General features: G+C 35.2%; 1 protein-coding gene across 1 annotated transcript in view; it reads right to left on the bottom strand.

Moving 5' to 3' along the window:
• Positions 1 to 25219, bottom strand: part of LOC141900327 (small ribosomal subunit protein bS18m-like) — a 37958-nt gene extending 12739 nt beyond the window's left edge. Inside the window, exons 1-4 of the mRNA XM_074787161.1 lie at positions 24981 to 25219; positions 14870 to 15027; positions 14003 to 14086; positions 6843 to 6969 (exon numbers count right to left, since the gene is read on the bottom strand). Coding sequence (XP_074643262.1) covers positions 6843 to 6969; positions 14003 to 14086; positions 14870 to 15027; positions 24981 to 25101 — 490 coding nt within the window. The 5' untranslated portion in view covers positions 25102 to 25219. The remainder of the gene's footprint in view (positions 1 to 6842; positions 6970 to 14002; positions 14087 to 14869; positions 15028 to 24980) is intronic.
• Between the last annotated feature and the right edge of the window lie 796 nt (positions 25220 to 26015).

Here is a 26015-nt window from a genome sequence, read left to right as displayed (position 1 = left end):
ATTATTTACTAATTAATGTTTTTCCTGTAAGTACCGAAATGTTGCAGCCTTAGCTTTTCTTAGAAGTTCTTCTGATGGGTTAAAGTCGTAACAGTTGCCCCGCGTGCTTTCAGGATCATCATCGACTCCAAGGTTTCTGGTTTCAATGTACTCCTGAAGATCGTTTTGTTTTTTTTAACAGTGGAAAACACCCTCTCACAAGGGGCATTCGATACCGGAATAAGAAGTATACACATCATAAATTTCTCTAGCTGCTTGAACCTAAAAAGATTTGCGAAGTGGCATGAACATATGTGGAGATATATACATTTGAAGAATTAGTCAGTATCAAATTTTTCAATGAAATAAATGTGCACACATACTATAACAACAATACTAATTCTGCATTAGATAATTAACACTGACATTGTGGCAATGTCCGTTGCATTGAACTCAATTTTAAATACACATAATACTTTATACCACTCCAGGTACTCTTCCTGCAGAGTCGATGGTAGCTTATTAAATCAGCAAAGGTTTAGGAGACATTTAACATTGGATGGGACGGGCATGATTCATAATACTAATGGTTGACTATAGGGGTAAAAGAAAATGAACCAGTGCAAATAAACTTTAATGAAAATGTGAATAGGCAATAATAATACCTTGGAGCATGGTTGAAATCTGTTAATTTCCCCAACATGTTCCACTGATCTTCAATTGGACGTGGTTCGTTGATGTCTTTTGATGATGGAATGGTAAACAACTCTTGAGGTAATTCTGAATCTTGTTATGACTGGAAGTCCAGGAACTCCATATGTAACTCATCTTGGTCAATAACATCTGACAGGCAACCAAATCTCTCGAGGAAATATTTAATACTAGCAAATGACGAGTTCTGCCTTCCTGTGATATCAGCCACCTGAAGCGAAAGAAATTTCAAAGAAAATACATTTCTTTTCAAAATACATGGAGCAAATGACATTTATACCTGGGACAAAAGAAAGTATGTATATTACATTCATAGATTTAAATAATTTGCATCAAAGGCAAAGCTGACTGTCGTCATAATTAAACATTCGATAGTAACCTTTCTTGTTGTAGGGCACCCAACTTAAGCCATCCTTTGATCATCGTGGCTTATCAATTTCAGTGAAGATATTTACCTGAGCATGATACCACAATGGTTCTTTTTCAGGGTAGATCTTATCCTTTATATAAGAACATGCTGCTTGGTAAAATAAGACAACAGCTTTGTAGAATGCTGATGCCGTGTCATTATTCACCAATGCGAGGCATTCCATGGCCTTGCTTCCAATTACTATATCTCTGTTCTACAATTGAAATCATACAATGTTCAAACCAGGCCAAAACATTGTAAAATCGCTATTTACACCGCTGGTTTAGAATTAGTAAGGTTGAAAACCAGGTGGCAGCACCAGCTTGCTAGACAAAACTAAAGCTGGGACAGATTATCAGTAGTATCCAGGCAGTTGTGATTTATCTTACCCTAGGCACGATAGGGTTGAATAATACAGACTATACCAACTACACATCGGTATGAATCTTTTTAGGACGTTCGTTAGACGAACGTCCTTATGTGATCGGTTTGCCGGTTGATGACGCACTTCCGATTTGGTTGACAGACGTTTAAGGTCGTTTTAAAGCCAGTTAGTTAGACAAACGTCCTCTTTTTAAGTTTCTTTCTAGTTACAAATTTGTAAGTGCACTACACTTACCCGTCGCCGATTAGAAAGGCTATTTGAGGTAATCAATACTGACAAAATAAAGCGAGAATTGGTCTAAGCCCTTTGATTGAGGAGATTGAAAATGTAGCACTTTCTAATCAGTTTATATCTGTGCACTGGGTAAAAAACAAAGTCAACATCAATCAACCAATTTATCTTTTATTTCAAATTGTCATGTGTTGAAGATCAATGATGAACCAGTCTGAAAATACTGCTCCTCCCGCCCTCCCATGCAGGAAATGCCTAATCTTCACCAGCTATCTAACAGAGTATACAAACATCGACAAAAGACGACTCTGCCCAGATGATGATTTAGAAAAGGAACATTTAATAGGGGCCTACCACATTTAAAAGAAAATTATGGCTATGCTTTCTTGATTAGTTGGCCAAAGATGATGGCCTGGATTTGATCTGAACGATTGTAAAATACCAAGCAACTCCCATAACTAGTAGAGGGCTAGGGACTAGTATGGTAGTATTAGTCTAAAAATCCATGAATCAACAAAATTGATTCCTGGTTTCTGGAACCCCCTCTAAATGAGGAATATATTACTAACCTTTATGTTATATCTGCTGGTGAAATCAGTAGACAAAACACAGGCAGTACTTTTCAATGCAGCAGGCTTTGTGAAACAGACCAGCAACTTTTGGAATAATCTCTCCAAACTCCTCTTCACGATGTGTATGGTGCCATGATTCGTCTGCAGACTTTCGTTTGTGAACTCAAGACTCTAAAAGATAAAAGTTTATTGCAGTTTAAAAACAAGCAGAAAAACAAGGTATCATTTTTGTTTAGCCTAAAATTTCAAAACCTTAGGCCTGTTGTTGACTGATTAAATATTCTATTAATTACTGATACTGTTAACACAAATTACCTTGAGTGCTTTCACCAAGAAGGCAGCATATAATCTTGTTTTCTTACTATTGAAAAACTTTTTTAATGTTGCTTTTACTGTTTCTGGGTTGACTAAATCATCATCACCTTGCCCTTACGTCACATGGCTCGTTCACAGCACATTCTTCGTTGAAGAATATTTCTAATGCCCTCCACTGATCTAGAAGTCTGATCAAAGCAGGCCACATAGAAAGCCATCTAGTTGGTACACGTTTAATCATAGCCTGCTCAGGAATGTTATTATCTCTTTGAATTTTGGATAGTTTTGCTTTTCATTTACTTGACTTTTCCAGGTACCAATTTGTGAGTTTTAAGATGTTGTCAAAATCAATATCCCCTTGGAAGGCTGTAATTGCCTTTCTAGTAGCCAAAGCCAATAGATGACACACACAACCGGCTAAAAAGCAGTCTTTATGTTTGTCTCTAATAAATCTAATCACTCCTCGGTGTCTGCTTGTATTCTGCTTGTATTCGTATTGTCCGCAGCTTTGCCTTAGCTTCGTGACTATTGCTTTCTTCACAATGTTTCCTGACATCTGTCAACCCACCGTGTGTAACAAGAAAATCAAGGTTACAGACAGTAAGTACACAGTGCATAACTATTTGATATTTGAGATGGAACAATGCACGGATACTTGGACGTATATTCTGCTCTGAATTTTTGATTGGCGACACAGGTTTTTTTATTCTGTTGTTCGTTACTAGTCCCTTGTTTGGATTTTCTCTTCCTCGCAGTTACTTCACCTTCTTCTGATTCGCTTTCATCATCATCGGAATTCGATTCGTTTGCCGAAAAATCCAAATCAGACAATGATGCCGCCATGTTAACAGGTGAACACTAAATCCAACCTCCGACTATCACATTTCATGATCGCTTAATGATAACTGCGCATGCGCACAAACCAAAGACTACCCTTCTGTGGATAGGATTTTACAATGACAAAATTGATTTGAGCGTATTCGATTGGCATTCTAATGGAACACCGGAGTGAAATAAATTTGAGCGTATTCGATTGGCATTCTAACGGAACACCGGAGTGAAATTGATTATGGGCGTATTCGGTTGACTCTTCGGCGGAGTACCGGAATGAGACCGACGCTCGTGCGTAGTTTTTTCACCACTCCCGTGGCACCGGAGTTCTACTGGTTTTACCGTAGCAAACTCCGCTGAAATCGGAGACATTGGCAGCCCTGCTGGTGTAAGTCACGAGGACTTAAATTTGGGTTCTCCCCATCTGTAAGGGCATAGGTCCCAAAGATTTTAACCCACAGTTGTGAATCTATTGAATCATCATTGACATCCTGTAATTTTAAGGACAATGCAAAATACGGTGTTGCTCGGGCCTGCAAGCCACATTTTCTGCATGATAAAAACATTACCAAGTGATATTGATTTTGTACGACAAAATGATTTCCTGCAGCCTAAATACGTTGCACTATTAGCTGTTGTAGCTATGTTGCATTGTACAGAGTATGTAATACTCCCTGGTCCTTCTATTAAATCTTTAATAGAGTTGATTTCATTAACTGCTATTGGTTTTGTGACTGTCAAATTATTGATATCTATATTCATAGGAGCATCTCTTTTAGTATTGGAAATCTTTGGATTGAATGTTACTTTACTCGTCTTTGTAGTTTGCAAAAATAAACAACCTTTGGGATATTCAGATACTTTTCCATTTTCAACTTGTATAACATCAATATAATCAGGATCAAAGTTGATGGCCTGTTCTTGCCACAATACAGATGCTAGATCCAGATTCGTCTGTTATATATATGTTTCTTAACAACAGATTCTTGGTTTCTATGAGTAGGAAGCTAGAGGACTCGGAATTTGGGCCAAAATTGACGTTTTTGGGCACAAAAAAGGTCATAGGACAAACATCTTGAGTCCAATTGACCCAATTTTTCTTATGCTGATGGACCCTTGGGGGATACAAATGCATATGAAAGATTAAGATAATTGATCAAAGCGTCTTAAAAATTTTCCTCAAAAACTTGAAAAGTGTGTAAACAGTGCTGATTTTGGCGAACAACAATGGCTGCCAGTCGGCCATCTTGAATCTGACAGGGCCAGTTTTTGGGCTGAAGATGTGTCTAGAGTAGATACATATGTAAACCAAATATCAAGACATTACATTGAAGAGTCCTTAAAACTTCCCAAGATAACTGGACAGACGAAGGATGAAAAGTGAACGCAATAGCCCGCTGGGACTAATCAGCCGTCTAATTGGTATTAACGCAATTCCCTGTAGTCAATGTGAAAAGGTTTACATCGGAGAGACTGGTCGGTCAGTTAGTAAATGAATAAAAGAACATAGACGTGATGCTATATCAATGCCAAACCGGAAAGTTCAGTGTTTACACATACTTTTGAAGCCGGCCATATATTTAATTACAATTAAAGCGAGTTAATAGATCCATGCGATGATCTTAAAAAAAGACCTATTATGGAATCAGCTATTATCTTAGAAACTCCCAATACTGTGAATTCAAATACAGGTTTCTCCCCACACAACAAACTCTTATCTGAATATGTTTATCTGGTTTGAACATATCTGCTTACTAATTCCTGTGTTTGCGTCTATTCGTCCTATTCATATATCTTTTTATTGTTTCTTAGCTCTCGGGTTCCCTTCCTTATTAACTATTAGAGACTATTAGTATTCCACAGTAACCTCTATAATTTTGAATTACTGTAATTCATTATTGTGTTTTTGTTCTTCTGATGATGGGGCTTAGGTAAAGCTTCGAAACTGTAAAGAAAATATATTATTTTACAGACCTAACTGTGGGTTTTTATTTGTTAACTCTACACTGAGATGGATATCAGTTTATTGCAGTCAAGTACTAGATGTATATAGATACAGTGATATATAGAAGATGAGCTAGATAGCTTACAGTGAAACATATGCTCCGGAAATTTGAGCACATATTTGAAACTCTACATTTGTAAATATGGCCTTCGTGATTAATCCAGATGGTCATTGTTTTACCAACGTGGCCTTCGTGATCATCAAGTAATCCAGATGGTCATTGTTCAATTGACGTGGCCATCTGAGAGTATAAATACTCTTGTCGTGGACTGACTCTCTTGTCACTCTCTTATTCTAGACTCTTGTTCTAGCTCTCGCAACAGCTCGGTGGGCTCATCAATAAACTGAATTAACTAACAACCACATTTCTTGTCAATTCTCTGAGCTAGGAATTTCACTACGGAACCCTGTATCACAAACTTAGATTACCTTCCAAAATTTCAGCTTCTGATAAGTTGCTCATAAGAGTTCAAACGAAGGAACCAATATATATGTAAATGGTACTAAAAGACCAGATGGGATAATTGTCCGTTTCTTTAATCGCAATTCAAGAGACTCAATCATTTATGAGCGTTCATCCTTAAAAGGAACTGGAATCATAATAAGGGGAGATCTGCGACCGGAGATTTCAAAATTAGTGAGCGCGCATTAAACTCTGACCTATATTCTAAAGTTTGGACAGTTAATGGGAAAGTCTTCGGTGTAACAAAAGACAGTAACGATAAAAAGCTCATTAAACTTTATGAATCACTGCCACAGTAAACTTGTGCTTCAGCTAGAACTGAGGAACCGGGTCCAGAGGAATACTTTTGGCTGGGAATGTGCGCTTAACGAAAAAAAAAAAACTGCCTGAGATGCATCGCAAAATACAGGCATTTTCCGGATGGAACAAATTTTCACAAAACTGGAATGCTTCACACAATTCTCATTGCACTGTTCTTTCTTGGATCGATTATTTTTCAAATGTCACTAATAGCACATTGAGAGGGTACAGTACAAAAGACGAGTATCAATACATGGCATTTTGTTAGCAAGTTATTTCAGAACAGGTCTCCAAAGCCATTTAGACTTTGTCAAAATAGAACTGTCAATAACTTATTACCTGATAAGAAAATCAAGTACAGCTAGAAATCAATGCGCTTGAAAAAAGTCCTTTGTGGTGCTAAGCGCTTATACTTTTGTTAACATGATTATCACGATAATCAGGGTGGGTGGCACCATCTTTATTTATGTTTTGGGTCAACTGAAATTTCTGTTAGTGGTTTCAAAGTTGGAAGAGGGGGATTTATAAGTCAGTATACTTATCATTGAAAAAAGACTAGTTATGTTTAGCGCCAATTGTTGTGTTATTTTGATAATTTGGCTAGCTATACATTGGCAATACATGAAAACTTAGTAACTTACCAAATCTTCTGGCTCGATTAATCAGATGTGAAACACGCCTTTGCATCGGTAAACATAATCCTGTTACATGTCGACCATATATTCGGCCTGTATATGGAGATACAAATTGACTGAGAAGCTGCGTATTCTGAAAAAGGAAAAAATAAAATATTACACTCACCATCACGTCGCACATTCACTGCTGCACCATTCTCAATCCACTGGGGACTTAAGTCCCAGCGGGCTTTCATGTTGACTTTTCGTATGTCCATTCATTTGTCGATTATGCCATAACACTTGGATGACACACAAGAACATATATACATTGGCCTGGAGAATTTTCAAATTGAGGGGGTGTATCAGGGGTGTATCAAGTGTAACAGTCTTAACCCCTCATAATTGCTATGGACATCAACCTGCAATGCTATATATACGTAATATTATATATATCTACAGACAAATTTTATCAATTCATTACTGCCTGTGGAGGTGGTGACATCTAGTGTCCACTGAAGCATTAAATTCAATAATAACCAATCACAGCATCCCAAGTCGATACGAGATATAAGTCGAGGTCAAACTTTCAGTTCTAAATTTTGTACTAAGGCTATAGTCGTTGTATAATCGAGTCGCTTCCTCATGTGTTTTCATAATTCACTTTCAAAACGGTGCTGAGTAGTAGTTGAGAGTCTTAACCACTTTTTGCAATTAATCTTGGGATCTGATGTTTCTAATATTGATTTGATTTGATTTGAACACTTTATTTTTCAAATATAATTTACAGCATAGCGTACAAAGCATAATACAAAATACAGTAAATTAGACCTGGAGGGGCCTGTAGAAACTAAGGAATAGTTTGTATAAAACAAGTCCCTCAAAAGAGAAAAGAAAAAAAGAGAAATGCAATAAAGAAAAAAATATGCTCACAGTCAACCCTTAACACACAAAATGCAAACAAAGTAAACTATGATAACAGCTTGATTAAGATGTAATCATTTAATAAGCCAGTTGTTTTCTGTATTATTTCAAAAACAATAATTTTAGTTTGAATAACTATATAATATAATCAAGCACAAAGTTGCTTTCTATAATTTCTCAGGAACAGTTTAGAATTTTCCAGGTTTTTTAGATTTTCACTGATGTTATTCCAAAGTATATTGCTGACTTATCCAAATTACACTTACACAGTGCAACGTTTTTCAGTGTGTAAACTCTGTCGTACTCGGCGTTACAGGACAGTGAGGAATTGTATTTAAGCCACCTGAGCCCTTGGCTTGATTTGAGCAAAAGACCTTAAGTGACTTCACAGAATTTGATTATGAGTCTAGGATTTTCTAAATTTTTCCTGAATACATTAGTAAAAAATTAGTCAAATAGATTCTTATTTTATTGAAAGAAATTCTACTGAACACAGATTTTGAAATGAATGTGTCGATTGATCCAGACGAAATAATTACAGCTAAATCAACTGACGATCAACAAGGTGGAGTTTTCATTTATCTTCGGAAAGTTTGTCTACCCCTAATGATACAAGCATTTTGGCGAAATCTTTTGTAACCTCAACGCTTTATCTGCGCGCATCAATTAGTCAGCCACAGTCGATTTCCATGCCATCTGGAAATTCGCAACATCCTCTCTCCTCATGGACCACACAATGTCAATGTTGACTCTGCTAGAAATCGATTATAAAATTCATCATGACCAATTCTTTCAACTGAATTCAATATTTATTGTTCACTTCTGGTACAAAACCTTGTTCAGCCCCTGATAAGAGAATAAGCAATGACACTAGGTATTTCATGACATAGAACAGTAGTTTTTTTTTTATCGACAAATTGGGATGATCCTGATATCCCTGATTTGAATGATAGTGTCTTTAGAATCATAAAGACCATGTCTCGACCAGACAGATAATCCAATCACAATTCAAATTGAAGGCTCGCTAGTGCAGTTATTCACAGAATCCAGTTCTTTTAACCTCATCAGTTAAGATCGTGAGCAGTGGAGAAATAAAGCACACAACATCTTGGTAACAGTTCCACAAGTTTATATTGTATTTTATCTTTCTTAAAGAATTATTTTGTAGTCAAATAAGACCAAAGATATACATTTGGTTACGGTCCACGTCCAAAATTTTGTAGGGTAAAGGTAGGCGCGGCAGGGAAACTATTTTATATTTTCAAAAAAAATATGTTTCACAATATGAAAAAAATATTCAAATAAGGCCATCCCAAAATAATTGTCTGTTTGTCGTATCACCGACTCAACTTTTCAGGATGAGTCGGTAGGTAGGTGGAATTTTTTTGCAAAATATTTGGGCAAAAAAAAAAAAAATTTATTACCTTTTTTACATGGAAACAATATCGCAGAAATCATCTACGTCGTGCACGGGAAATTTGTCTAATAGCGTAGATTTCGAGAATTATTCTAAAATTATAACTTCGTCCAGAGCGTCATCTCTGTGTTAAAAATGAAATAGTACATTGAATATGTGCGTGCTTTTACGTTTTAATATAGTCACTATGAGAATGAATGGCAGCTTATTGGAACACCGCCAGTTTCCTGGAAAACTTAAATTAGGCCACATGTCAAGGCATGTTACACACGATGCACACTTTAATTCAAACATACGTAGCTCATACGTCGGCAGTGTGTCGGTTGGTCGGCCGTTTTTATCAAAAATTAAAATTTATTTCAATGAATCCCAGAAAAAAAGTTTTCACTCGATACCTTTGAAGTCGTATGGGTTGGGTTACGGCAAACAGACCATTAATATGGGATGGCCTAAAATTCATATGATGTCACATATCAGAGGGTGGCTGAATATTGGGTCTTGGAAACCTCTTCCAATGTTGGCCACGGAAGTTAAAATACCGGTACAGAAGAAAACGGCTATTAGATCGTTTTAAATCCTGGAATTTACGACTACAATATTCAGACCTCGACCTATACTTGTAGTTTGCTGCTTAATATTCACAAGAAATTACAATTTATTACAAATTCTATCAAACAGAAAACGGCGCTCATCTTCTGCTACGATTATTCAGCCTATTTTCATGTCAAACGTGCACGCGTTACAGCATCACCTTTATTAGTAGTGTACTGTACGAGCTTGTGTATGTGTCGTGTAGCACTCCGCGCGCACATGGAGGCCTCGTGTAAGTGAATGTCCGCTTACACTTCAATGTCAATCAAAACAATCACCGGGTATTAAAATGAAACAATACCTACGGCGGATGTATGAAATAATTACATCCTCACCAGCAATGAGCATTTGAAATTTGCACGTATACGGCACCTAGTCCAATGAAACGTACGCCATTCTATGGCTTTCCCATAATTATCTTAGTAGAGCCGGAATTCCCCGTATATCCCAAAAACAGCCAATCCCATTCGCTCGTAGAGGTCATTGCAATTTTATACGCGAGAATAAGAATTTTCCCGCCAAATAAAACCGAAAATTTGAGGTTTTAATAAATTTTTATACTTTTGATGTTTTAAAATCTCTTTCGAACTTGTGATTGTGGCACTTATATTTTTCACTCCAATTGAGCCGCCATTTTCTTAAACGAAATAGCACCTACTGATCCACCTCATTAACATATTCAACAAATATTATGACATCATGATGGAGTTCAAACCGGGTCAACACAAATTATATATAACCGAGATTTTGGAGGGTTTCGTCTTTGAAAGCCCATAACTACCGAACAAAGCGTCAAATCTTTACGAGATCAAATGTTGACAATTTTTGGTTGATTTCTTAACAAATATGAAATCCACGGCATTCAACTTTTCGAACCATGAAAAAAAAGACAAATTACGAAATATAGCTGCAAAGCAACGATAACGGGTTTTCTGCACAGTCTTAGAATCCTGTTCAACGGTGGATTTCGACAAAGCATTTGATAACGCACAACAACAGCCATTACTAAACAGGCTATTAGGAAACAGTATCATCTTGAAATAAGTCGGTCTAACTAGTGGAGTCACGCAAGGTGGTATCCTAAGTCGTCTTCTGTTTAATGTCCTGACAAATAACATACAGAGTAATCTAAAATATACCAGACCGAGTAAATTTCCAAAACGACCTTAACACGCTGTTTGACCATTAATGTTCCGAAAAGAAAATCTTGTTCGAATGAAAACAATTCTGTTTGATCGAACAATACGCTCTTTGTTTGAACCAAAACTTTTCTTCATTCTGACAAAAAAATGTGTTCGAATAAAAAGCTATTTTATTGTTGAAATGAAAAACTTTTTGTCCCGGCAAAAAAATTTGGTTGAGCGAAAACAATTTTTTTCGAACGAGTGTTTAAATGAAAACAATCATGTTCGATTGAACGAAATACTTAATACTTTTGGTTCAGAGAAAAAACTTTTTACAATATACTTGTTCGAACGAAAAACTTAATGTTCTGACAAGAAAATTCTGTTCGAATTAAAATGATTCTGTTCGATCGAACGATTGTTCGAACGAAAAACCTTTCGTTTGGACAAAAAAAGTTTCTTCAACTTTATTCGAATGATTTTTTTCAAATTGGTTCAATCGAAATGAATATTATTGGTTCAAACGAAATAAATTTTGTTCCGATGAAAAATTTTTTCAAGCGAAAGGTCTTTTGAACGAAAAAAAGATATTTCTGGGGCTCCGCAGTAACTTAGGATATAGGTCAGCCTTGAGACGCGATGCGATCCTCGCGTTGCATCGCAAGTTTTGGTGCAAGTCGGTTGCGATACGATTGTCAGGGACTGTGTGCGACTAGTTTCTGCCAGTCGCAAGAGCGCGTAGGTCGGTTGTGACGCTCGTGTAGCGTCGCAGAAAGTAGAACACGTGCCACTCCTTGTGACTGGCGTTGCTGACTGTCGCAACCCGTCGCAAGGGAGCGTAGATCGATGAGTCGTTGTGACCCAACTGTCGCTGGCGGTCGCAGTGAGTCACAAGCCGTCGCAAGGCCGACCTTCGCCCAGTCATTAGGAATTAATGAAATACCAGTTTAATTTATGATGAAAAAACACAATTGAAAAGTTATATAAAGCTGTCTGCGGACGAAATTTTCAAAAAAATCTTCATTTTGGCAATAAAATTTATAATTTTGATTGATTGATGCAAGTCAGAACCAGTTAATCACTAATTAACATGCATTTTAATATATCTGATTCTTCCTTTACAGTGAACGTAGCATTAACCTAATCGAGGCTACTAGCCAATGTAGGCCTATGTATATGCGTAGGCCTAACATCCGGATAGATTGGTTGTAGTCCTATTGAATAACAACCCTCCAAAATATCGTAAATTTCATTTTGAAGTTCAATCCAATGAGTCCGTTAATAAACGCAACAATTATACTGTGTTTGTTTGAGATAGTAAAGGTCAGTACCGGTAGGCCTAAAGCCTTAAGGTCGCGTAAAACTCGATAAACACTTCAAGCGACAGAGCGAACGATATTCTTTCCCCCACAGCGAACGCTTACTCCGAATGTCAAGTGTGAGTCCAGCATACGGATAGGAGTGTGTTATATACTTGTATTTAGTAAATATCTTGTGCATTTGACGATGATCGGTATGCACTGTAGGAAATATAGAGTATTGATGGTATTGATATGGAGGTTGAAGCCCGCAGCCGAATAAAGAAATATATTCTTTTATTTTGGTACCTCGTCGACACAACAGCTTTTCTCCGCTATATCTCTTCGGCGTGTTTAGTTTAGGCCTACGACTCCCCGGTACACAAAAGATTTATCTTAGTAAATACACGGTTAATTTGGTAAAGAAAAACAGGTATTGTTAAACTAACTCTTTGAAACCCGCAGCCAAATCACTGGTAGTAATAAATTAATTTTTACTCGATTTGATTCTTATGATGAGGAGAAACTCGCAGCTGATCCCCGGAACGACGATGTAGTGACACACGTCGATTCGTCGATGTTTACGGCTCGACAGTGCCTTTAAAATCTAATGTAGTAAATTTCCTGTGTATCGGTAATATGATTTGATGAGGAAAATGGGCTATTGTTAAAATTACTGTTTGAAGACCGCGGCTAAATGTGAAGTCTGCGGCAATAAATTAGTTAATTTATACTTGAATTGATAATCGAAGTGACAATCGGCCTGCGAGTTGATTTCGGGATGACGACTCGAAAAACATGTCGCCCTATTGAATGGGGCTAAATTTTCGATGTTTACGGCCCGACAGTGCTTTTGTAACGATGATTCGTGAAAAAACACGCGGAGTATTTGTAGATCTCAGTGAGTTGAACGATATCATATTGATTGTATCGACAACAGCGGCAAGGTAATAAAGCCTTAGTTATTTTAGTGAAAATAGTGGGACATAAAATAATAATAAGAAACACGCGAATCTCAATAGGGTTTTCTGTGATGTAACAGAAAACCCTAATTATATTTTTGCTTAATCTGTTCAATTTGCCCATTAGTAGTGAAATAACAGGCTACTGAAATTATATTTGAGTGTGCTAAAAATAGCTTTGAACGTAGTGTATTAAGCACACGAATGATTATCAATCGGCCAGACCGTTGATATAGGCTTACGCGTGCCAAAAATGTGTAAAAAGTGCTGATTTTAGCGAACAATAATGGCTGCCAGTTGACCATCTTGAATCTGAGTGGGCCAGTTTTTTGGCTGAAGATGTGGCCAGTTTTTGGGCTGAAGACTAAAATCTTCGCAAACCTTTAATCTCCAGATTAAAGGAATTGTTCTGTTTGATAGCAACGTACAATAAAAATAATCAACGATGAACCACATGAAATTGTGGAATTTATAACCACTGCGTTGGTATGGACATTTTCCCGTTAGTAATATGGGAAATATTATGACAATAAATAAGTTTTGTATAATTGTGTGTAAAAATAAATTGTCCATAGTTAGACAATTTATAAATTGCCATAAATTATATCCAGTATGAAAATAGTTTTAAACATTGGGGATTTTTACCTGGGAGATTTTTAACAAGGGGATTTGGAAACAAGGAGATTTTTACCACTAACCGTATTTTACATAAATTATGTACGGGTACATGTAGAAATCTGGATATCACTGATCCACATCAGGCAGGCTTGACTGCATCAGAAATATTCTTTAAATGATTTTACCAAATGAGGAAACTGTATTAAACTGTTATAACCAGTTTACCAGTCTGATCTGAGTAGATACTACATACCTTGTATTCTGGTTCAATATTATGTTCACATAATATACACGTTTTATGGCATTTTGCATATGGATCTAAATAATTTTCCAAGTTCTGAAACCAAGAAAATATGCATCACAATAGGTTCTGTATATTCTTCGGGTTGTCACTTAAAGGAATCAACAACCTCTGTTGAATCAGGAACATATCTGAACTAATAACTATACATATAATTGACATAAAGCTTACAGGTATAAATCCATCTACCTCCTCAGGCAATCATTTAGTATTTGTACATTCTGCACTGTAACCTGATTTGTATGAAGCTTAAGGTGAAACCTACCATTGATTTCAAACAAAATTGTCTCGCACCCAGGGAGTAGACATGGAAGAGCCACACCAGTTTTGTAAGGATGCCAAGTTTGTTGAAAGTCTGAGTGGAGGGTACAGGGCAGCATATTTCTCAAGCTCGCAGGGGATTCATCCATTTGAAAGAATTGCCTCTTTCTTTCATAAGAAAGGTTGGTTCTTATTCAAGTACAATTATTATGAGTCCTGTCCCTTTGAAAGTTCATTGTTAGTGTACTACTTAACTTGGAAATATCTTGGGCCATGTAATAGTTCACCAACGATGTTTGATCACCATGAACTATGCCTATGTAAATATGTTATATATAGACCTATAGGCCCTACGTAATTAGGGCAAATGAATAGTATCGATTTAGTCATTTTATAATCAGTAAGTTAGTTCCATAAATTTGTAAGATGTGGCTTTCTTTGCTCCCAGTGTGCCCTTTTTGGTGATCATAGAACAACATTTTTGAAAAGCTGTATATTGGCTCGATTCTAGTACTTATTCCACATCAGAATACTCAGACAAGTTGTATAATTTCTTACAGCATCTATTCCTCTTGAATGTATAATATCTTTCAATCGTTCTTTTGATATTCCTTGTTCATTATTCTCTTTCAGCTCATTGACTTCTGCCACACCTTGATCATTGTCTCTTTTAGGCAGAAACCTTTGGTATCCAAATGTTCGCCACTTGTGTCGACCTACACTCAAAAAAAATTGATAAGAAAACAAAGAAAGCCCCACAAACAATGATCAGGAATTATCAGAGCTGCCAACCTAAAAAAATCCTTTCAGGGACATTAAGATTTTTTTTCAGGGACCAGACACATTTCTCAGGGACATTCATATGAGCATAGTGCCAGGGACTTATCATATACTCTCAGGGACAAAATTTTACAAAAGATAAAAATCAGGGACAATTTGATGACAATCAGGATCTCAAAAACAATTTGACAAACAAATGCATTTCTGAACACAAGTTCTTTTATTGAAAATTATTTCAAGAATTGGCTAAAATAGAATGTTTCTGGTTGGTTTTGAAAATCTGGGGTTGATAGCACCCCCAGGGTATGAAAAAAAAATGTCTACCTTGGGCCGGGGCCAATATTTCCATCTAGCCTATTTATCTCCGTAATATCAAATGTGTACAGATAGTAGAGTACATACAGTTTACATCAGCTGACCTGTTCATTAGCAAGTTTGATTTTCAAGGGAATAGCTCAAGGTCATTGTGCATTTTGGTGCACTGTGTGCATTTTGGTGGCCAGCACACAGATCACATTGTTCATTGGGGTTTAGTCCAGGACTCACGAGATTTTCAACAACACGGAAGTAACGTGTAATAAATGATGACTTGAATTGCATGACTACCTACCACCCCTCATTATTGTTGGAAAACTAAACGTTTCGCACTGACTAAAAATTAGTAATAATAATCAATAACATTTTAGAAATGGCAAGAATTTTAACTTAGGTTCTATCTCATTTTTATTTTACAATTGCGATTTGTATAATTTTTTTTTAAACGGCCATTAAGGCTTCATGTTTCGTCTGCAATTCACTGCAAATAGTTACGCAACTACGCACATTTCAGTGTTTTTGGCAGCTGTACACACAATCGGCACCGTTCATGATTAGCTTCACTGCGGAATTATCATTAATTAACATCGCCATATCACATCATCAACTTATATTGTGCCTTAAAACCCTAACAGCCGAAATAATTGAGATACACACACGATTTCTATCATTGAAAATTGAGAGAATGGCCGTGTTTGTGTTCTGCTGCTTCGCGTAAATCCCGCGGGGTGGCGCCACCGCGCGGAGTGGGGCCGATACGTCTAGAATTCCGCGCTTAGTTACTTCTACTGACTCAAAATATCTATTATACCATTTGGTTGTCCCTTCATCTAGCCATCTCTGCAAAAAATTACTACTAACTAAACTATGTGGTGTAATTATTAGTTCAAATAAGTCTATCATTTCTAATGGAATGGCAATTTCAAATAGCTCATTCATGATCGATTTCAAATCTTCTAAAGTGGACTTGCTAAATGTTATCTTCGACTCAGGCTGACATTGAAAGATTCTAGTTCGAATATTAATCTGAGATTTAATTACTTCTAAGGATTTTGTTTTAGAATGTCCAGCCAGATAACTTTCCATCATATCAGGTCCAGTCCACAGACCCCCAAATTTGGCTCTGTCGCGATCTTCCTTTTCTAATTTCTTTTTTCGCGCCTTAAGTAGTTTATTTTGAATTTTCCTCGGAATGTTCCTCTTCGTCTAATCTATCCTGCTCGTTTATATTCTTAACTGATCATCTAGCTAGACTAATTACGCTTTCTTTATCAACATCTGACTTCGATCGCAACCATTCGCCTGTTTCATTCTTTCGAAACATAACCATAGCTTCTATATAGCCAGTTTTCGCATTTCTGGCACGCCAATTTCCTGATCTGCTGACGCAAAATTTCGTTCTCCGCTTATGTTTGTATTTGAGCAGGATGCGGCTTCTTCTAATAGCTGAGCAGATGGATTGTCAAAAATTCGACCAGGAAGTTGAGATTTCAATTGCCTGTCCATCACATTCAAACATGCTTGGCACAGGTCTTTCAGTAAACTTAAAGTGGTTCCATCTGAATGACTTGGTGCGGTTAAACTTCGAAATACAGCATCTCTCTGGATATCAACAAGATCAAAAGCACAAGGAGCATCAGGTGTCAATAGACTACTAGCATCCTTTGCGCAAGCACCATGTCTTGAATGAGCTATTTCAAAGTGCTCATTCATTTCAAGAATATTCCGCGTTTGGATAAGAGTCGCATCCAAGGTCCGGTTTAAACTTTGCCTATGATTCCCTGACTACGTAAACATGGATCCAATTCATTTAATTGTAATGCGTTTAGTAAACTTGTTTGAAGTAATAGGGGTAATAGGCTTTCATACCAAAGGTCGAAAGGTCGAGCTCATAAAAAATGAAAAATATGAAAATAATAACAATTTCTATTTGAATTAGTAGCGAAACTCATATAAAATGAAAAATAATTCTCGCACACTCGAATTTATTTTTCATTTTTACTCGCTAGAAAAAAGTGTGAGTAAAGTGTGAGTGAAATAAATTCGAGTGTGTGAGAATTATTTTTCATTTTTTATGAGTTTCACTCCTAATTCAAGTAGAAATTGTTATTATTTTCATGTTTTTCATTTTTAATGAACTCGCCCCTTCAACCTTTGATATGAAAGCCTATTATCCCTATTACTCTTAAAATATTCATATACATGAATAAAATATATATGAATAACATATAAATTGATAGATTATTCAATATAAAAGTGTGAGTGAAATAATTCATATTTAAAACATTGAATATTAATATTTGAATGAGTTTTAATAAAAATTTTGTTATAAAAATGAATAAAGAAGAAGAACCCAACTTTAAAATCGAAATCAATGAAACCAATAAATCATTTTCACAGTTTTACATTAAAAATTATATTTCAGCAACAAATTTAGTGTCCGCAAGACATTATAAAATCGATAACATAACTATGATTAATCAAATATTATCAAATGAAACTTATTTAATTACTGAACTAGTAGATACTTTTGATAATGGTGTTAAAAATCCTAAGGTATTCAATACAGTTTTAAATTTTAAAGGAACTTTAGATGAAAACATAATTTATATTCTTAAAACTCCTTTCAATGAAAGAAATAATGATATAATACTTTCAAAAGATTACAATGATTTGATTAACTTAAGAATTGAAAAAAGACAATTATATTATTTCAATTTTGATAATAAACAAATTATCTATAACGAAAATTCATCAAATATTGGAATTCAATGTGAATTAGATAATGAAAAATCATTTAAAGATATTGCAGTTCAATGTAATTTAGATGATGAATTTAGAAAATTCAATCCTAATGAAAAAATTCATTGTTATTGCGGAGGTAAATATTCAAAATCACATAAATCAAAGCATTATGACACAATTAAACATAAAAACTGGCGTAAAGAGTAACAATTCTACATTATAATTATTGAATTGAGTTAAATGATTTAAATATCTAATAGACAGTTAAAATGATAAATTGTTTGACAGTTGAAATGATAAATTGTTTGACAGTTGAAATGATAAATTGTTTGACTGTTGAAATGTTAAATTGTTTGACTGTTGAAATGATAAATTGTTTGACAGTTAAAATGATAAATTGTTTGACAGTTGAAATGATAAATTGTTTGACAGTTGAAATGATATATTGTTTGACAGTTGAAATGTTAAATTGTTTCACAGTTGAAATGATAAATTGTTTGACAGTTGAAATGATAAATTGTTTGACAGTTGAAATGATAAATTGTTTGACAGTTGAAATGATAAGACAGCTGAAATGATAAATTGTTTGACAGTTGAAATGATAAATTGTTTGACAGTTGAAATGATAAATTGTTTGACTGTTGAAATGTTAAATTGTTTGACAGTTGAAATGTTAAATTGTTTGACAGTTGAAATGATAAATTGTTTGACAGTTGAAATGATAAATTGTTTGACAGTTGAAATGATAAATTGTTTGACAGTTGAAATGATAAATTGTTTGACAGTTGAAATGATAAATTTATCAATATTAATTATGTTTTCATCTAAAGTTCCTTTAAAATTTAAAACTGTATTGAATACTTTAGGATTTTTAACACCATTATCAAAAGTATCTACTAGTTCAGTAATTAAATAATGTATTTTAAAATGTATTGCGAACACTAAATTTGTTGCTGAAATATAATTTTTAATGTAAAACTGTGAAAATGATTTATTGGTTTCATTGATTTCGATTTTAAAGTTGGGTTCTTCTTCTTTCTTCATTTTTATAACAAAATTTTTATTAAAACTCATTCAAATATAAATATTCAATGTTTTAAATATGAATTATTTCACTCACACTTTTATATTGAATAATCTATCAATTTATATGTTATTCATATATATTTTATTCATGTATATGAATATTTTAAGAGTAATAGGGATAATAGGCTTTCATATCAAAGGTTGAAGGGGCGAGTTCATTAAAAATGAAAAACATGAAAATAATAACAATTTCTACTTGAATTAGTAGTGAAACTCATAAAAAATGAAAAATAATTCTCAAACACTCGAATTTATTTCACTCACACTTTACTCACACTTTTTTCTAGCGAGTAAAAATGAAAAATAAATTCGAGTGTGCGAGAATTATTTTTCATTTTATATGAGTTTCGCTACTAATTCAAATAGAAATTGTTATTATTTTCATATTTTTCATTTTTTATGAGCTCGACCTTTCGACCTTTGGTATGAAAGCCTATTACCCCTATTACTGTTTGAACAACATTTCGAGGACTGAAAGTGTCATTGAAAAATTCGATAATTCTTGATTTATAATGGTATAATGAACCGCATGAGAGGAAAACTACATGAAACCTATTGCCGACAAAACAATTATAAAGTAGGCCTACTGATTTTCTTCTTTCTGTTTCAGGTACGATTCCTTTAGAATGAAGAAAACTTCTCAATTCAGTGCTACAGTTGTACTTTGTGTCATGAAATAATTTACTGGTTGTTCCGACTGTAGTACTGTGTTGCTCTCACCGCGATGTAGAAAGGGATAATTGACGCCAATCTTTTTGCTGGCTATGTCAACTGATGCCTCATATATCTTGATCACTTTCTCACAGTCGCCTGCCATTGCCTCTAGTGGGTGCATGGCACATATAAAGTTATTCAAGTTATGGCCTATCAAGTTTTCTAATTGTTTTTTAATCGCTGTATTCGTAGTGACACGATCAGACATGGTGTTTTTGATCTTATTCAAAGTAGAGTTGGAATCTACTGAATTCTGAGAATTCGAAGAATCGATTCTATTGCATGCTTTAACGATGGTTTTAGTATATTCATCAGCAGTTCCACCGGCTTGAATGGTTAGTCCCATTAGTAAGTCGCCTTGTTTGGTGGCTACCTCAACTTCTACAAGATGTCCTAGTTAATTTGTAGTTCCATCGTATTTGACTGTGAGATTATCTTCTTTCTCAATGGTTTCTTGAACCTGAGACCTAGAGGCAGCTTTCATTTCTTTAGTGAATTGATTCTGAGTTGTATACGAAGGGATATTTCCAGATAGTTCAGTATCGGTGAGAGCAGAATTTACTAATTTAATGACAGTTAAAACATTTTTTTGAGAAATTCCTAAGTTCTGCAGATGATAGCTAGCTTCACGAATTTTATGCAAATACGTTCTTCCGTCCATTTTAGTGCCTAATAGGCCTACCTGATTCTCCCTATTTTCTAGTCAAACATTTATCCTGTAGATGACTAACTTCTGAATTAAGAGATGAAATCCTTTTTACCTTTCCACACAGATTTTCTTGATATTCCAAAGAGATACATTTAAATTCTGGGAATGTTTTTCTTTCAAGCTAGATCTGGATAATAGTGAACGGGATTTTGTTTTTGATTTATTCCTCTGAAGTTGCCTGATAGTTTGTTTGGCTTTCTGCAGTTTGGACTGAAGCCTGGCAACATTCTGAGCCTCACTTGTTGATATTAAATCCAAATATCTTCCAAATGATTTCCATAATTTTGCTGAAGCTTCTTTCCTTTTCATGAGGAAATTAGTGCAGCTCGTATTGCAATTTCTCAGTTTTTGCTTCAATTGCAAATTCTCCATTTCAAGTGAATCATTTCTACTTTTTAGATTGCTATTCTGTTCTTCTAAGGATCTTAATCTATCTTTAGCTTCAGCTATGTCACGAGCCATAGTTATGGAGACTTCGTTCACTATATCTTGTTCAAATGAAACCCTTTGTCGCTTTGAAGCCAAAGGGTTGAATTCTGAAGATTGTTCTGGTGTAGTAATTGGATCAAGGACCAAGTGAGGTAGCCATGATTGAACTATGGAACTGCAGTAAATCTCTGTTTTATAATTCTTATTGAATAAACCCTTTTACAATGATAGTACACTATATATTCATATAATCCGCTATAACCCGAGCCGCAAATATGTACCCTAATTGCTATTGATTCTAACCCTGAAAAATGATCCAAACTTGAAATAGTTTGAATAAATCCTAACTTGAAATGGTTTGAATTTTAACAAAAGTAATTCAAACTTTGAGAATGATCCTAACTTGAAATACTCGAAACAACCGAACTTGAAATGGTTTGAATAAATCCTAACTTGAAATGATTTGAATTAAAACAAACGTAACTCAAACTTTGAGAATGATCCTAACTTGAAATATTCCAAACAACCGAACTTGAAATGGTTTGAATAAATCCTAACTTGAAATAGATTGAATTAAAACAAAATTAATTCAAACTTTGAGAATAAATTCTAACTTCAAATAGTTTGAATAAATCCTAACTTGGAATAGTCTGAATAAATCCCGACTTAGAATGATCTAAATAAATCCTAACTTTAAATATTTTAAATAAATCCTAACTTGGAATGGTCTAAATAAATCCTAATTTTAAATAATTTGAATCAAAACTAAGTTAATTCAAACTGTGATAATGATCTTTGAATTAAAACAAAATTAATTCAAACTTATTGATCCCCGCTTGAAATAGTTAAAATAAATCCTAACTTGAAATTGTCTGAACAAATTCTAACTTTAAATACACTGTAGTCTGAACAAATCCTGACTTTGAAGTTTGAATTTCAACAAAATTGATTCAAACTTTGAAAATAAATCCTAATTTGAAATAGTCTAAATAAAACTTGAAATAGTTTGAATCAAAACTTGAAAAAGTGAGCGAATAAATCCTAACTTGAAACAGTCTGAATTAAAACAAAATTAATTCAAACTTCGATAATGATCCTAACTTGAAATTGAAACAAACCGAAATGATAAGTCAAGAATCAAACTTTGACTTAAAATACACTGTAGTCTGAACAACTCCTGACTTTGGAGTTTGAATTTAAACAAAATTAATTCAAACTTTGAAAATAAATCCTAATTTGAAATAGTCTGAATAAAACTTGATATAGTTTGAATCAAAACTAAATTAATTCAAATTTGAGAATAAATCCAAACTTAAAATAGTGAGCGAATAGATCCTAACTTGAAATAGTCTGAATTAAAGCAAAATTAATTCAAACTTTGATAATGATCCTAACTTGAAATTGAAAAAAACCGAAATGATAAGTCAAGAATCAAACTTTGACTTTAAATAAGTTGAAAGTGTCTAAAAAGTAACTAATAAGACCTAACTCTGAGCGCTATATCTTAAAGAAGTGAAAACCTAACCGATAAGCGTTGAATTGTATCTGTAAGAACGCTGAGCAAAATATTTTAAGTCAGTTGACTATAGTTATTGAGCGCTCAGAGATAACTTTTGCTAATGATATTGGATGTACGTCTGAAAATACGTACTAATATTTAGAATAGTGGCACAGAGACAAGGCGGATACTCCTGTATCTATGCTACTGGAAATTGCTCCGATATCCATCAGAAAAAGTATCAAATATTGAATGGTTTACGCGAGAAACCTAAACTAGTGTTTTTTTAATGCGTTGTTTGTGTAAGTGTGTACGCGTTTCAAAGTTTGGATACCAAAACACCCAAACGAAGTCTAAAAATGTGTTTTTGTCGTTCTGAATCAAAAGAATGAATGACAGGTTAAGGTAAAACCATCCCCGTACGTCTTCAAATCTCAAAATCCAGAAGAAAATCCTTTATTTTAATATATGCCGTACTGAAAAGTACCACACTATCAAAACAGCTAAAACCCTACGCGAATATCACGATAAAACGACTGAAAAGAGGTCAAGTTATCTCTAAATCAATCGCGATTGACCGTAGCTTTGCCGACTCAGTCAACCTCCAGCGCGCTTATGAGGATTCCTGGAAAATTACCCGACCTATATTGTCTTAAAAGTTCACCCAGGGTGAATTAGTAGTTTCTATCTAAAACTTCTCATGACTGCTTTTTGAATGAAATGAGCATTAAAATATTCCAATGATCTACTTGAACCACTATGTGCCTCCCATCAATAGTTTTACTCGATAAATTTAATGCATAAGTCGGTCAAAATAAAAAGTTTGAAAAAAAACAAGCCTGCCACCCCTCCCTTAAAAACTGGGCTTTTTTTAACCCAACCGGTTCAGAGAATAGGCCTATGCCAAGTCCTATGTCACTCCGCATTAAGAATTAATGCGGAAAAAACGACCTTATTTCCAGTTAAATAAATTCAGCAATCGTATTATATTTCCACCTCAGATGCATTATGAATTAGTATTGTTGAACCAGAAACCGCTAAAAGTTGCTGCACTGCGTATTTGAATGACTCATCGATTTAAATTCAAGCGCTTTTCGCGATTCAAAACTTAAGAACCTAAAGGATATGATTCCTGGTGAGAGATCGCTTATTCCGGATGAAAAAGTATATAATTTTGCATGCAAACATGAGGTAAATTTTCAAATTGAATTTTCATCTACTATTGGCGGATTTATACAGTGAAAAACCCCGCCAGGTCATGAAGAAGATTCTGATTGGCTAATCTATAGAGGTCATTAAGTGTTCACATGATTTTAGTGGTTTTATGAATGAATTTACTACGAGTCCTCACAGGGGTTTGGCGATGGGCTTGGATTAATTTCCGAGTTATTGATAATCTCGCGAGAATGGCGCTAAATATGAACTGCGAATAAATTTAAAATATCACGGAAATACCTTGTGTTTATATTGTTTATTTATCCGCTATAAAGTTTCGATAAACAATTGGTCGTTAAGAATCATTATCAGACGGTCGTCAGACGGCTATATAAAATAACAAGGGATGAAACGCAGTTCAATGTCGTGCCAGCCAGAAAGTTGGGACAGTCACGTGACTTAACGCTTCTTATTTGACTGAACGCGAACCTGAAGCATATAAGATGGAAACTATGATACGAAAAATATTTGAGAATAACTTACATTCAAATGCATTTTTTGACTATGAATTATATATTTCATCATAATTTATTTTTTATAAGTTACTTATTTCATATGAATCATAATCTGACAATTGATATCGGTCAGTGAATATGTTAACTTTTCGTGAAGTTTTAAATGCGATGACGTCATCAGAATGTCACGTGACTGTCCCAACTTTCTGGCTGAAAATTTAAGTACTGCGGAGGCCTGGCGTTTCATCCCTTGTGATTTTATATAGTAAAGCGTGACGACCATCTGATAATGATCCTTAACGACCAATTGTTTATCGAAACTTTATAGCGCATTAATAAACAATATAAACACAAGGTATTTCCGTGATATTTTAAATTTATTCGCAGTTCATATTTAGCGCCATTCTCGCGAGATTATCATTATCAACAACCCGGAAATAAAATCCAAGCCCATCGCCAAACCCCTGTGCGAGTCCTCTCCAGCGCGTAGCGTGGCTCACGCGTCACACGCGTTAATTTTCTCTGTGTTACTAATCACTGACAATATTTTGAGTGTATTTCGTTATACACTCAAAATACACAATACATACACAATATCAAAATACACGATGTTGTTTTCGAATCGAAATGATTTGTTAGCATGAAAAATTAAATCAAGCTGTGACGAAGCGTCCGTCACTTAGATTTCATCTATTACATATTACATATTATAACAATACTTACAACTTATTAACAAAACACCCTGGGATGGTTGAAATTGTTGATTTTTCGAGTATGAACAGAGTCTGTGATAACATTTTAGCGACGAAATCGAAGATCCCTTTCTAAGCATGGGGGCCGCCATTTTGGATAGACTGGTTGCCGGTCTCTACCTTCAGTTAGAGACCGGTTGATGTTCATCTTCACCCGTCAAGGGATTCGAACCCACTACGCTAAAGCTGTTCTCCGAACCCCTTGACCTCACGAGTCGTTGGAGTCGTTACTAGCCGACCAGAATCCGGTCGTACCAATCACAGCGCTTGTAACAAACCGTCAGTAGACTTATGTTGGTTTTCCCGTTAAATGGACCAATCAGCGAACGTTTTACCGAACAAGGAATTATTTAGCAAATCGATATATGACGTCATGCGCAACAGCGCCAGTAATGGAATCACGCTTCGTGAGGCCAGGGGGCTGGTGGAAGCGAGTTCGGGAGTGATACTCGTCCCCTGGCAAGCGAGGATGGTTGATGTTACGCCCCAAGTGAGACATCCTCTACGCTGTGACGATGTGAAAGTTTAACAATATGTTTCCATGCCTACCAACTGAAGTTTGGTATGTAGGCATGGAAACGTTCGAGTCAATTTTCTCTTTTCAAACCCATTCAATGAAGACTTTTTTGATATCCTTCAGTTCAAAATGGATTAAAAATCATATGTTTTAGGACAACTGCCAGTCCTTTCTGGTCCTAATAAGACCGGTTCAAGTCCAGGTTTGCGTGGACTAGTTCACTCAAGGATATATTTTTAAAAAGGAGTAATTCGGCTGTTGTGCACTCAGCTTTCTACCAACATACCGACAAACTGGCATATGACAAAAAATCTTTCAAAGAGTTATTTGGCTACAAACTTTGCGTTTTTTACTGACCAACCGACATATTCATAGCCCCTCGATCCAGCCACAGGTAAACCAGGGCAAAAACCTCGATCCTAGCAATATTATATAAGGGTAATCCACGCGACACACAGCACCTCGATCCCAGCCACTTTATATAAGCGT

The sequence above is a fragment of the Tubulanus polymorphus genome, chromosome 2 (assembly GCF_964204645.1).
Source record: "Tubulanus polymorphus chromosome 2, tnTubPoly1.2, whole genome shotgun sequence".
Taxonomy (NCBI): domain Eukaryota; kingdom Metazoa; phylum Nemertea; class Palaeonemertea; order Tubulaniformes; family Tubulanidae; genus Tubulanus; species Tubulanus polymorphus.
This window is presented reverse-complemented; position numbering and strand designations above follow the sequence as displayed.